The sequence below is a fragment of the Loxodonta africana genome, chromosome 23, assembly GCF_030014295.1.
Source record: "Loxodonta africana isolate mLoxAfr1 chromosome 23, mLoxAfr1.hap2, whole genome shotgun sequence".
NCBI lineage: Eukaryota > Metazoa > Chordata > Mammalia > Proboscidea > Elephantidae > Loxodonta > Loxodonta africana.
In genome coordinates, this window is record NC_087364.1 from 27846475 (window position 1) to 27861803 (window position 15329).

The 15329-nt window shown below is 37.6% G+C and overlaps 1 protein-coding gene across 4 annotated transcripts in view; it reads left to right on the forward strand.

The window, feature by feature from the left end:
- Positions 1–15329, forward strand: part of MICU2 (mitochondrial calcium uptake 2) — a 254652-nt gene that overhangs the window by 215066 nt on the left and 24257 nt on the right. For all 4 annotated transcript variants that reach the window (XM_064275343.1, XM_064275344.1, XM_010593949.3 and 1 more), the window contains one exon: positions 13698–13795. In XM_064275343.1, the coding sequence (XP_064131413.1) occupies positions 13698–13795 (98 nt within the window). The remainder of the gene's footprint in view (positions 1–13697; positions 13796–15329) is intronic.

Genomic DNA, 15329 nt, shown 5'->3' on the forward strand with positions numbered 1-15329 from the left:
CATTTAGAGAACATTCCACCCTATAACAGCCAAGTATACTTTCTTTTCCAATGCACATGGAACATTCGCCAGAAGAGACGACACATAAGGCCGTAAAGCAGCCTTAACAATCCAAAACATCAAAATATTACAAAGCATCTTTTCTGTCCACAAAGTCATGCAAGTAGCAGTCAGTAACCAGAAAAGCAAAGAAAAAAAAAAAAATCAAACACATGGAAATGAACACCACCTTGCTCAAAAACTACTGGGTTATAGAAGAAATTAAGGATGGAATAAAGGAATTTACAGAGTCAAATGAGAATGAAAACACATCCTACCAGAACCTTTGGGACACAGCAAAATCAGTGCTCAGAGGTCAGTATATAGCAATAAATACACACATTCAAAAAGAAGAAAGGGTCAGAATCAAAACATTAACTGTACAACTCCAGCAAACAGAAAGCAGCAAAAGAAGCTCTCTAATAATAAAAATTAGAGCAGAATTAAATGAAATAGAGAATAGAAAAACAATTGAAATAGTTAACAGGACCAAAAACTGGTTCTTCGAAAAGATCAACAAAATTGATAAACCATTGGCCAAACTGACAAAGGAAAAACCCGAAAGGAAGTAAATAACCCAAATAAGAAATGAGATGGGTGATATCACAACAGACCCAACTGAAATTAAAAGAATCATAACAGAATACTATGAAACATTGTACTCTAACAAATGTGAAAACCTAGAGGAAATGGACAAAGTTCTAGAAACACACTAGCTACCTAAACTAACACAAACAGGTAGAACAACTAAATAAAACTATAACAAAAGAAGAGATTGAAAAGGTAATTTAAAAACTCTCCACACAACAAAAAAAAAAGCCCTGGCCCTGACAGCTTCACTGGAGGATTCTACCAGACTTTCAGAGAAATGTATTTCTAAAGGTATTTCAGCGCATAGAAAAGGATGGAATACTCCCAAACTCATTCTATGAAGGTGGCGTAACCCTGACATGACAAAAAAAGAAAATTACTGACCAATATCCCTCATGAACATAAACACAAAAATCCTCCACAAAATTCTAGCCAACTGAATTCAACATACCAAAAAATAATGCACCATGACCAAGTGGGATTCCTACCAGGTATGCAGGGATGGCTCAACATTAAAAAAAAAAAATGTAATCCATCACATAAATAAAACAATAGACAAGAACCACATGATCTTATCAATTGATGCAGGAAAGGCATTTGACAAAGTCCAGCACCCATTCATGATAAAAACTCTCAGCAAAACAGGAATAGAAGGGAAATTCTGCCACATAATAGGGCATTTATACAAAGCCAACAGCCAACATCATCCTAAATGGATGGAGTCTGAAAGCATTCCACTGGAGAACAGGAACCACACAAGGATGCCCTTTATGACCACTCTTACTCAGCATTGTACTGGAGGTCCTAGCCAGAGCATTTAGGCTGGAAAAAGAAATAAAAGGGCATCCAAACTGGTAAGGAAGAGGTAAAAGTATCTCTATTTACAGATGATATGATCTTATATACAGAAAACCCCAAAGAATCCACAAAAAAACTACTGGAACTAATAGAAGTTTTCAGCAAAGTATCAGGATACAAGATGAACGTAAAAAATCAGTTAGATTTCTCTACACCAACAAAGAGAACATTAAAGAGGAAATCACCAAATCAATACCATTTACAATAGCCACCAAGAAGATAAAATACTTAGGAATAAATCTAACCAGAGATGTGAAAACATATACAAAGAAAACTACAAGACACTACTGCAAGAAACCAAGAGACCTACATAAGTGGAGAAAGAGACCTTGCTCATGGATAGGAAGACTCAACTTTGTGAAAGTGTCTATTCTACCCAAAGCGATCTACAGATACAATGCAATCCCGATACAAATTCCAATGGCATTTTTTAATGAGATGGAGAAACAAATCACCTAACTTCCTATGGAAAGGGAAGAGGCCCCAGATAAGTAAAGCATTACTGAAGAAGAAGAACAAGTGTGAGGCCTCACACTACGTGATTTTAGTACCTGTTATACCTCCACAGTAGTCAAAACAGCCTGGTACTTGTACATAGACTAATGGAACAGAATCAAGAATCTAGATGTAAATTCATCACCTATGAGCAGCTGATGCTTGACAAAGGCTGGAAGTCTGTTAACTGGGGAAAAGACAGTCTCTTTAACAAATGGTGCTGGCGTAACTGAATATGCATCTGCAAAAAAATGAAACAAGACCCATACCTCACACCATGCACAAAAACTTATTCAAAATGGGTCAAAGATCTAAATATAAAATCTGAAATGATAAAGATCATGGGAAAAAAATAGAGATAACACTAGGAGCCCTAATACATGGTATAAACAGAATACAAAACATTACTAACAATCCACAAACACCAGAAGAAAAAAATAGATAACTGGGAGCTCCTAAAAATCAAACATTTATGCTCATCTAAAAAAAAAAAAAAATTTTTTTTTAAAGACTTCACCAAAAAAGTAAAAAGATAACCTACAGACTCAGAAAAAAATTTTAGTTTTGACAAATCTGTTCAGTGTCTGTTCTCTAAAATCTACAAGATACTGTAAAACATCAACAACAAAAAGACAAATAACCCAATTAAAAAATGGGCAAAGGATATGAACAGGCACTTCGCCAAAGGAGATATTCACTCGGCTAACAGATACATGAGGAAATGTTCACGATCATTAGCCATTAGAGAAATGCAAATGAAAACTGCGATGAGATACCATCTCACCCCAACAAGGCTAGTGTTAATCCAAAAATCAGAAAATAATAAATGTTGGAGAGGTCATGGAGTGACTGGAACACTTATACACTGCTGGTGGGAATGTAAAATGGTACAGCCACTTTGGAAATGGATTTGGCGCTTCCTTAAAAAGCTAAAAATAGAACTACCATATGATCCAGCAATCCCAGTCCTTGGAATATATCCTAGAGAAATAAGAGCCTTTACATGAGCAGATATATGCACACTCATGTTCTTTGCAGCACTGTACACAACAGCAAAAAGATGGAAACAACCTAGGTGCCCATCAACGGATGAATGGGTAAACAAATTACGGTATATTTACACAATGGAATACTATGCAGTGATAAAGAACAACAATGAATCCTCAAAACATCTCATAACATGGATGAATCTGGAAGGCATTATGCTGAGTGAAATTACTCAGTTGCAAAAGGACAAATATCGTTATGACACTACTATCATAAGAACTCAGGAAAAGTTTTAAACACAGAAGAAAACATTCTTTGTGGTTACGACGGTGAGGAGGGAGGGAGAGGGTTATTCACTAACTGAATAGTAGATAAGAATTATCTTAGTTGAAGGGAAGGAGAACACACAATACAGGGGAAGTCAGTACCACTGGACTAAACCAAAAGCTAAGAAGTTTCCTTAATACAACCAAATGCTTTGAGGAACAGAGTAGCAGGGGTGGGGTTTGGGGACCATGGTTTCAAGGGACATCTAGATCAAATGGCAAAACAAAGTTTGTTAAGAAAAAGTTCTGCATCCCACTTTGGTGAGTAGCGTCTGGGGTCTAAAAGCTAGCAAGCAGCCATCTAAGATGCTTCAATTGGTTTCCTCCCACCTGGAGCAAAGGAGAATGAAGAACACCAAAGACACAAGGAAAATATGCACCCAAGTGACGGAAAGGACCACATAAACCACATAACTCCATCAGCCTGAGACTGGAAGAAAGAGATGGTGCCCAGCTGCCACCAATGACTGCTCTGACAGGGAACATAACAGAGAGCCCCTGACGGAACAGGAGAAAAGCGGGGTGCAGAACTCAAATTCTGGTAAAAAGAACAGACTTAATGGTCTACAACTGGAGGAACCCCAGAAGACATGGCCCCTGGACTCTCTGTTAGCGCAAAACTAAAACCATTCCCAAGGCCAACTCTTCAGACAAAGATTAGACTGGACTATAAGACATAAAATACTTCTGAAGTGTATGCTTCTTGGCTCAAGTGGATACATGAGACTAAATGGGCAGTCACTGTCCAGAGGCGAGATGAGAAGGCAAAAAGGGACAGGAATTGGTTGAATGGACATGGGAAATACAGGGTGGAAAGGAGAAGCGTGCTGTCACATTTTAGGGAGAGCAAGTAGGGTCACATAATAATATATGTATACATTTTTGTATGGGAAAACTAACTTGAACTGTGAACTTTCACTTAAAGCACAATATAAATAAATAACCAAAAAAACCAAACCCAGTGCCATCGAGTCAATTCCGACTCATAGCAACCCTATAGGACAGAGTAGACCTGCCCCACAGAGTTTCCAAGGAGCACCTGGCGGATTCGAACTGCCGACCCTTTGATTAGCAGCCGTAGCGCCTAACCACTACGCCACCAGGGTTTCCGACAGTTTAAAAAAATGTTATCGTGGCAGGTGCTCTCAAGTCAATTCCAATCATGGTGACTTTGAAGAACAGAACGAAACACTGCCCGTTCCTGCACCATCTTCACGATCTTTGCTATGTTTGAGCCCATCGTTGCAGCCACTGTGTCGATCCATCTCATTGAAGGTCTTCCTTTTTTTCAGTGACCCTCTTCTTTACTGCACATGGTTTTTCTCCAGAGACTGGCCCTCCTGATAACATACTCAAAGTAAGTGAGACGAAGTCTCACCAGCCTTGCTTCTAAGGAGCATTCTGGCTGTACTTCTTCCAAGACAGGTTTGTTCATTTTCCTAGCAGTTAGTATTCTTCGCCAACACCATAATTCAAAGGCATCAATTCATCTTTGGTCTCCCTTATTTATTGTCCAGCTTTTGCATGAATACGAGGCAATTGAAAATACCATTGCTTGGGTCAGGCACACCTTAATCCTCAAAGTGGCATCTTTGCTTTTAAACACTTTAAAGTGGTTGTTTTGCAGCAGATTTGCCCAGTGCAAGATGTCATTTGATCTCTTGATGGCTGTTTCCATAGGCCTTGATTGCGGATCCAAGTAAATGAAATCCTTGACAGCTTCAATCTTTTTTTGTTTAGCATGATGTCGTTTATTGGTCCGGTTGTGAAGTTTTTTTTTTTTTTATGTCGAGGTAAAATCCATACTGAAGGCCATAGTCTTGGATCTTTTCTTTTTAGTATTTCAGCAGAAATTAATTATTTTTTATAAAAATATCCCTGTAGTTAGTTATAACAACAAAAACATTTTTTGTAAGCCCAGTTTAGATGTATCAATATAACTACAACGCTAAATCCTGGAGAAAGACATCATGCTTGATAAAGTAGAGGGTCAGCAAAAAAGAGGAGGGCCCTCAACAAGATGGATTGACACGGTGGCTGGAACAATGGACTCAAAGATAGCAAAGATCATGAGGATGGCACAGGAATGGGCAGTGTTTCGTTCTCTTGTACATAGGTTCGCTATGAGTCGGAACTAACTTGACGACACCTAACAACAACAACAAGGCTAAAATTCTATGCTAATTTACTTTTTAACCTTCTAATGTGCTCTCATCAGAGCTGTTATTGTTACCCACGTTGTTTTTCTTCACCCTACATACACGTTCTGTTGTTTTCGTTGCTGCCAGTGTTTTTATAGTTGCTGATTTTGTCAAATTTTCTGGTGTTTTAGCTACAATTTTGTGGTAATTAGTACTTGTGAACCTATATCAATAACTTTCTTGAGAATGAAATAGTACTTAAAGGAAAAGGAGAAAAATCAAAAAAGGGTTCTGCTTAGTTACTAACATAATAATGTTAAAAGTAATGTAGAGAGATTTTACAAAATAATTTTGTTTTTAGTAGTCCTATATCTAAGAAATAGTACATTTAAGCAGTTCACAACTGTATCACACGTTATTCTTTGATTAAAACTGACAGTGAATGTTAGTAAGGATTCTGTATGGTCTGGTACCAGACGAGGTCCGTGGGGGGGAGGGGTGGTGACACCAAGAGTTATCCCAGTAGGTGACACCAACCCTAATGACACCATCTTTCTGAAGCATACCTGCAGGCCAATTCAGATGCCAGCTTCTTCATGTAGGGTGCTGTCCTTAAATCCTGGGTGTCACTTTCCTAGTTCCACCGAGTAAACTTGCAGTCAGGTAGGAAAATGGCAGAAGTGGCAAAGACAAAACCAAATCAGCACTTGTGTTAACCATAATCTATTGCTGTAATTTACTGTTCAAAAATGTGCTCTTTGATCTTCATCAGTAAGTGCTTCAAGTCCTCTTCACTTTCAGCAAACAAGGTTATGTCATCCATGTATATCCCAAGTTGTTAATGAGTCTTCCTCCAGTCCTGATGCTGCGTTCTTCTTCGTATAATCTAGCTTCTTGGATTTTGTGTGCAGCATACAGATTGAATAATTGTGGTAAAAGGATACAACCTCGATGCAGACCTTTCCTGACTTTAAACCACATGATATCCCCTTGTTCTGTTCAAACTACTGCCTCTTGGTCTATGTACAAGTTCCTCATGAACACAAGTGAATGTTCTGGAATTCTCATTCTTCTCAATGTGTAATCCATAATTTGTTATGATCCTCACAGTCGAATGCCTTTGCACAGCCAGTAAAACACAATAAGCTTCTTTCTAGTATTCTCTGCTTTCAGCCAAAATCCAGCTGATGTCAGCAATGATATCTCTCGTTCCACATCTTTTTCGGAATCCAGCTTGAATTTCTTGCAGTTCCCTATCCATGTACCGCTGCAGCAGTTTTTGAATGATCTTCAGCAAAATTTTAGTTGCTTGTGATATTAATGATATCTGTCAATAATTTCTACATTTCATTGGATCACCTTTCTTTGGAATGAGCATGAGTACTGACAGATCTCATCTAGTCAGTTGGCCAGTTAGCTGTCTTCCAAATTTCTCAGCATAGACGAGTGAGCACCTCAAGCACTGCATACATTTGTCGAAACATCTCAAATGGTATTCCGTAAATTCCTGGAGCCTTGTTTTTCACCAATGCTTTCAGTGCCGCTTGAACTTCTTCTTCAATACCATCAGTTCTTTATCATATGCTACCTCCTGAGATGGTTGAATGTTGACCAGTTCTTTTTGGTACAGTGACTCTGTGTATTCCTTCCATCTTCTTTTGATACTTCCTGCATCACTAAATATTTTGCCCATAGATTCCTTCAGTATTGCAACTCAAGGTTTGGATATTTTCTTCTTTTCTTTCAGCTTGAGAATTGCTTAGTATGTTCTTCCCTTTTGGTTTTCTAACTCCAGGTCTTTATACATTTTATTATAATACTTTACTTTGTCTTCTGGAGCCATTCTTTGAAATCTTCTGTTGAGCTCTTCTGTTTCATCATTCCTTCCATTCACTTTAGCAAGTTTCAGAGTCCTTCTGACATCTATTTTGGTCTTTTCTTTCTTCCCTGTCTTTTTAATGACCTTTTGCATTCTTCATGTGTGATGTCCTTGATGTCATCCTGCAACTCGTCTGGTCATTAGTGTTTGTTGTGCCAAATCTCTTCTTGAGATGGTCTCTAAATTCAGGTGGGATATACTGAAAGTCGTACTTTGGCTCTTGTGGGCTTGCTCTAATTTTCTTCAGCTTCAGCTTGAAGTTGCGTATGAGCAATTGATGGTCTGTCCCACAGTCAGCCCCTGGCCTTGTTCTGACTGATGATATTGAGCTTCTTCATCATCTCTTTTTACAAATGCAGTCGATTTGATTCCTGTGTATTCCATCTGGCGAGTTCCACGTGTAAAGTCGCTGTTTATGTTGTTGAAAAATGGTACATCCAATGGATAGGTCATTGGTCTTGCAGAATTCTGTCATGCAATCTCTGGCTTTGTTTCTATCACCAAGGCCATATTTTCCAACTACTGATCCTACTTTGTTTCCAGCTTTCACGTTCCAATCATCAGTAATTATCAATGCATCTTGATTGCATGTTTGATCAATTTCAGGCTGTAAAAGTTGGTACAAATCTTCAAATTCTTCATCTTTGGCCTTGGTTCCTGTGTAAATTTGAATAATAGTCATATTAACTGGTCTTACTTGTAGGCATATGGATATTATCATATCACTGACAGTATTCTATTTCAGGATTGATCTTGAAATGTTCTTTTTGACAAGGAATGGGACACCATTCCTCTTAATTTATCATTCCTGGCAGAGTAGACTATACGATTGTCTGATTCAAAATGGCCAGTACCAGTTCATTTCAGCTCACTAACATGTAGGATATTGATCTTTATGCATTCCATTTCATTTTTTACAACTTACAGTTTTCCTGTAAGATTCATTTCCTGTAAAGATTCATGCTTTGTACATTTCATGATCCTATTATTAGTGGATATTTACAGCTGTTTCTTCTTATTTTGAGTCATGCCACATCAGCAAATGCAGAGCCCGAAAGCTTTACTCCATCCACATTGTTACGGTTAACTCTGCTTTGAAGAGGTAGCTCTTTCCCAGTTGTATTTTGAGTGCCGTTCAACCTGAGGGGTTCATCCTCAGACAATGTTCTGCTGCTATTCACTGGCTGATTTTTTAAGAAGTATATCACTACATCCTTCTTCCTAGCCTGTCTTAGTCTAGAAGCTCCACTGAAACCTGTCCACCACGAGTGACCTTGCTGGGTATTTGAAATACCAGTGGCATAGCTTCCAGCATCACAACAATATGCAAGCCATCTCAGTGCAACAAACTGACAGACAAGTGGTAAATCCATAAAATAAACCTGTAGAAGTAATAAGTGACTGGAGCAAGGTCGCAGGATACAAGATAAACATACAAAAATCAAGTGTATTTCTGTATACTGGCAGTGAACACATGGACACTGAAATTTAAAATATGATATCATTTACAGTCATTCAAAAAAAAATGTAAGTCTTTTCAACAAATGGTACTGAGACAATTGGATATCCACATGGAAAAGAATGAAGTTGAACTCCTCCCTCACACCACTTTCAAAAAATAAATTCAGCGAAGACCTACGTGTAAGAGCTAAAACTATAAAACTCTTAGAAGAAAACATAGGGGTAAATCTTCATGACTGAGCTTTGTCAGTGAATTCTTAGATATGACACCAAAAGCACAAGCAACAAAAGAAAAAATAGATAAATTGGACTTTTTCAAAGTTAAAAACTTTCGGGCATCAAAGGACATTATAAGTGAAAAAAGCAATCTACAGAATGGGAGAAGGTATTTGCAAATCATATATGTGATAAATGTCTACTATCAGAATTGATGAACTCTTAGCAATTCAACAACAAAAAGACAACCAAAGTAAAAAATATGGAAAGGATGTTAATAGACATTTCTTCAAAAAAGATATGACCAACAAGCACATGAAAAAATGCTCAACAGCATTAACCATTGGGGAGGTGTAAATCAAAACCTACTAGGATGGCTCTCATCAAAAAAAACAGACAATAGCAAGTGTTGACAAGGATGGGGAGAAATTAGAACACTTGCACACTACCGTGCGATTGCAAAATGGTGGCAGTGCTGTGGAAAACAGCTTGATAGTTCCTCAAAAGGTTAAACAGAATTGCCATGTGGCCCAGGAATTCCACTCCTAGGAATTTCAAAAGAATTGAAAACAGATAAAAACCTATGCATATATATTCATAGCAGCACTATTCACAATAGCCAAAAAGTAGAAAGAACCCATCTTTCTATCAACACATGAATGGATAAACAAAATGTGGTCTATCCATACAATGGAATATTATTCAGCCACACCAAAAAAAAAAAAGAAATGTTGATACATGTTACCACCACTATCATCAGTTGCCATCAATTCCAACTCACGTGGTACAACATGGATAAACCTAAAACTGAATGAAAAAGCTGGACACAAAAGGTCACATATTCTATGATTCATTTATATAAAACATCCAGAATAGTAAGCCCACAGAGACAGAAAGCATATTAGTGGTTTCTAAGGACTGGGAGTCAGTGGAAGTGGAGAATAACTGCCTAATGGGTATGGAGTTTCCTTTCTGGAGTTAAGAAAATAACTAGTTAGAGGTGATGGTTGCACAGCTGTGAATGTACTAAATGCCAATTAACTGTATATTTTATAATTATTCATTTTATGTCAATTATACTTCAATTAAAATAATCAGAATAGAAGTGAAAGGTAATAATTTAGATGTAACTCTAACAAAACATTTATAAGTTTGTATGCGAAAAACTACACAACACAGAAATCAAAGATCTAAAAAAATGGAGAGACAATACTATATTCATGGATTGGAAGACTCAGCATAGTAAAGATGTTAATTCTCCCCAAATTGATACACAGTTTAAATGCAATTCCTACCAAAATTTCAGCAAGATTTTTTGCAGACACCAAATAAGATTATTCTAAAATTTATGTGGAAAGGCAAAGGTACTGTGGGGGTGGGGTACTAGAGTAGCTAAAATAGTTTTGATTTTTGTTTTTAATTTAGAAATGAATATGTGTTTATTTTAAGCATGTGGTTTATGAGATTTTTGTTAGGAAGGTTTTAGTAGAGAAAGTGAGATTTTTAGGAGGCCTCTGCTGGAGGAAAATGTCAGGTGCTTCGTTATGAGCAGAGCAATTGAGAGCAGCTCATGTGCTTCCAGCTCTCTTAAGTAAAGCTTCTATCAAGCTGTGCCATGGCACTCTGTCATAGCTTTCCAAGGTTCTTCTTTAGTCTTTCAGAGGATGAATACTATTAGCAGGTCCACTGAACAGAATTCAGCTTTGTGGATTTGAGAATAAGGAATACTTTTTTTCCTTGCTGCAACTGCACAAGCTGCCTGTGTCAAGATCAAACAAAAGGCTACCCCAGTTTGTCGTAAACATCCCTGTCCCTTGTGAAAGTAGCCACCCTGGTGATGTAGAACTGAGTCATTCCCGTCCCCCTTTTTTTTTTAAATAATATTTTGTTGAGTTTTTGGTGAAAGTTTACACAGTAAGTTAGGTTCCCATTTGACAGTTTCCATACAAATTGTTCAGTGACATTAATTAAATTTATCACAGTGTATCAACATTCTCTGTGTGTTATTTGTTCCATTTCTAGTACTCTAGTTTACTTGCCGCCTTATCTTCTCATCTTTGCTTTTGGTCTCATACTGATGGTTTTTAAATAGAGCACCGATCTTTATTTTGTGTGCTACTCTGCAATTTTGCTAAAAGGGGACCTGAGGGAATAGGCTTGGTTCTAGGTTAAAAGAGAGCCTGAAGGTAATAGTCTCAGAGAATCCACTAAAATAGTTTTGAAAAAGAAGAATAAAGTGGGAGGAATAAGTCTACACAATTTCAAGACTTAACTGTGTGGTATTCTTCAACAGATTATGCTGGAACAATGGGATATCAACAGACTCCTCTTCCCCCCGAAAAAATGAGCATTGGCCTAAGTCTCACATCTTATAGAATAATTAACTCAAAATGGATCACAGGCTTAAATATAAAATGTGAAACTATAAACATTTTAGGAAAAAAAACATAGCAAATCTTTGGGACCTAAGGCTAAGAAAAAAATTCTTAGGCTTGACACCAAAACCATCACCCATAAAGGAAAAATAGATCAATTAGACTTCACCAAAATTACAACTTTTACTCTGCAAAAGATCCTGATAAAATGATGGAAAAACAAACTACAAAGGACTAGTATACATATAAAATAAAATTCTCAAAACTCAACAGTAAAAAAAAAAAATCCAATTAGAAAATGGGCAAAAGACATGAAGAGACATTTCGCGGAAGAGGATATGCAGATAGCAAATAAGCGAATGAAAAGATGTTCAACATCATTAGCCATCAGGGAAATGCAAATTAAAACCACGGTGCGATGTCACTACACATCTATCCGAATGACTAAAATAAAAAGTAGTGACGGCACTAAATGCTCCCAAGGATGTGGAAAAACTGGAGCACTCACACCTCGCTGGCAGGAATATAAAATGGTATAACCACCCTGGAAAAGGTTTGGCAGTTTCTTCAAAAACTAAAAATGCAGCAAACATACAGCCCAGCAGTTGCACTGCTGTGTATCTGTCCCTGAGAAATGAAAACCTATGGTAACACAAAAACTTAAATGTGAATATTTATAGCAGCTTTATTTGTAATAGCCAAAAACTGTAAACAACTCAAATCTCCTCCAGTAGGCAAATTGGTTAAACTGTGGTACATCCGTATCATGGAATACTACTCAGCAATAATAAAAAGAACACAATATTGATAAACACGACAACCTAGATGAATCTCCTGAAAATTATGCTGAGTGAAAAATGCTAGTACCAAAAGGTTACACACTGTATGGTTTCATTTATGTAACCTTTTAAAAAAAAAAAAATACAGATATAAAAAAAAATTGTTACTTTAACCATTTCTCAGTGTACAATAATTCAGTGACATTCATTACTTTCACCACATGATGCTACCGTCACCACCGTATGTAATATTTTTAAAATTACAGAAATAGAGAACTGATTAATGGTTTCCAGAGGTTATGGAAAGGGTAGGGGGCAGAAGGAAAGTCTTTATGTCTAGACTGGCTTTTTCATCTGTTTTGCCTGATTCGTTCCTTTTTTCTTTCTGCTATACTGCCTTTGTTTAGAGTCATGCTATTTCTTTTCTGTGTCTTCATCATGCTCATGCTGTCTAAACCTTCTCTTTGCTCCTACAGAGCACAAATGAAATTCTCCTTGATACCTGAGTATTGCATTTTGACCCACTTTTCTGGAGACTGAAGGGGTGAAGACAGGAAAGGGAGTTCATTGGGCTGAATGAATACAGTCCTTGTTGGAGGATCAGGTTCTCTTCTGTCTTCTGTGATCCCATCACAAGTCCTAGACCACAGCCTGCTTTCACCACTCCAAACATATATCTCTATGGGCATCTGATTAATACCTCAGTTTAACATAGGACCCTGGAACATTCTAAGCCCTGGAAGTCCTTTAAGTCCCACCAAGTTATGAACAAGTTTCTATCGGAGTTTTTCCATGAGTTGTCCCAGGGTTGTCTTTTCACCCCATTAATCTACTGATTGCCAAGTTGAAAGTTTTAATGAAGTTCTCATAATATAATAATCTCACCTCCTACTGCAATTTCTGAGAAGTAGGGTTGGGGGCAGGATTAAGAGATTATGCTAGACCATCCAATACCTGAGTCTATTTTTTTCTTCCTCTGTCTGCTGTTTTTCAGAACATTTGGTTTAAGGTTGTTCCCTCTTTCATTGTCTGTTTGCCGCTGATAATATTCTGGCAGTTTTGTTTTGCCATTCATTTTGTTGTTTATTTTATTAAAGAATGGAAGGAGGAAGAATCTATGAGTCTGTAACTCCTTTACCTTTAAATGAAATTCTCACCTACTAATTTTATAACTAGGAAAAATAAATGTTTTTCAAGTACTTCTGACATTTAGCAAAATTTCAAAGATTTTCCTGCTTGAATTCTCTGAGTGTTGCTTTATTAGAAAATGCCTAGGGTCATATATTTTAGCTTGATCTAAGATTTTGTTTACTGCTAAATTCTACTTTGAATATTTTAACCCTCATTATTTCTCCCCTGCATAAGCAAAGGTGGTTATTCAACGTAACGAAGAGAAAGAGTGGCTCAGCTCTTCTCTTCTACCCTTCGTGTGTGTGCGCGCGCGCGCACCATAAGAATCATATGTGGATATTACCCTGAAAGTTCCAGTTACAGGATCCATTTTTGTTCTTGTTCATAATTATTTGAAATTATTGTACAATTTTTTATAGGAACCAAAAGTGCAAGAACCTGAAGTTAACACAACTCTTCAGATACGTTTCTTCGGAAAAAGAGGAGAAAAAAAACTTCATTATAAAGAGTTTCGAAGGTAAATGCAATATTTATATTCATTTAGAGAAATATTATAGGTAAGAAATGAAAAAGCAACTGAATATATTAATTTCCCAGAACTACAGACCATATAACTAAACACTATTTGTGGGACTATATAGTATATGTCTCTGAGAACTAAACCTATAAAGTCACTGTCTTAGTTACCTGGTGCTACCATAACAAAAATACCACAAGTGGGGGTTTAAAAAACAGGAATTTATTGTCTCATGGTTTTGGAGGCTAGAAGTTCAAATCAGGGCATTGGCTCTAGAGGAGATCCTTTTTTGCCAGTAGCCCTGGGAGTCCCTTGGTGTCTGTGTTCCCTATGTATATATGTGTGTCTATTAGGTTCTTTGTATAACTCAGGAATGACTAGGTTTAGGACTCACCCTACACTGGCATGGCCTCATTAATATAACAAAAGAAAAACCCTCATTCCAAACAGGGTCACATCCACAGGTACAAGGGATCAGGACTATAGTACATATTTTGGGGGACAAAATTCAATCACAGTAGTTACTGTGCTTAAAATATGTCTAACCTATGGTGAAAAGTAATATCTTTTATAGAATACAATAATTCTCTTTAGCAATTTAATGCTAGCAGCTAATAGAGAAATGTTCCTTGTATCAGTTCGTTCTTAATGCAAAACAAACCAGCCCAGCTTAACTGGTCTTAACTACAGTAAACAATGACCATTATTATTGCCATGAGTCTTTGGGCAGTTCTCCTGATCTGAGCCAAGACTGGCTGATTTTGACTGGATTCATTCATGTATCTGCAGCCAGCTGGTGGGTTGACTGGCAGCTGACTGTCCTGGGATGGCCTTACCTGGGACATCTCACCTCTGCTCCATGTGGTCTCTGATCTGCTACCACAGGGGTTGGCAAACTTTCTGTAAAGGGGCAGATAGTAAAGACAGTTGTTGCAACTACTTAGCTCTACCACTTTAGTGTGAAAGCAGCCATAAACAGTATGTTAACAAATGGGCATATCTATATTCCAGTAAAACTTTACAAAACAATCAGTAGGTAGGATTTCTTCTGTGAGCCATAGTTTGCCAATCTGCTGTAGCAGGCAAACCCAGACTTTCTTATGGCCCTGTCAGGGATCTAACAGAAAAAGTAGAAATATATGCATTTTTTTAAACCTCTGCCAGAGTCAAGTTTGCTACTGTTCCATTGGCCGGAGCAAGTCACATGGCCCAGCCCCAAGTCAGAGTGGGAGCAAACTCCAGAGTTAGAGGGCAAAAGGCATGGATATAGAAAGGCCATTACTTGAGGCCATGAATGCAGTCACTCCACCTATTTTTTATATGTGTGTGTGTAAAAATGATTTAGGGGCAGTATCAGACCTCCTCCAACCCTTCAAGAGGGAAGGAGAACCAAAATCAACAGTCCAAGACTGATTTCTATGAGGTGGCTGTCAGACACGCCTCCTCTCTCCATCTTCACCAATTCTGACACCAACTGTCCCTCCATACTGGGTTCGATAACTCATTGCAACGGCCACACAGAACTCACAGACCA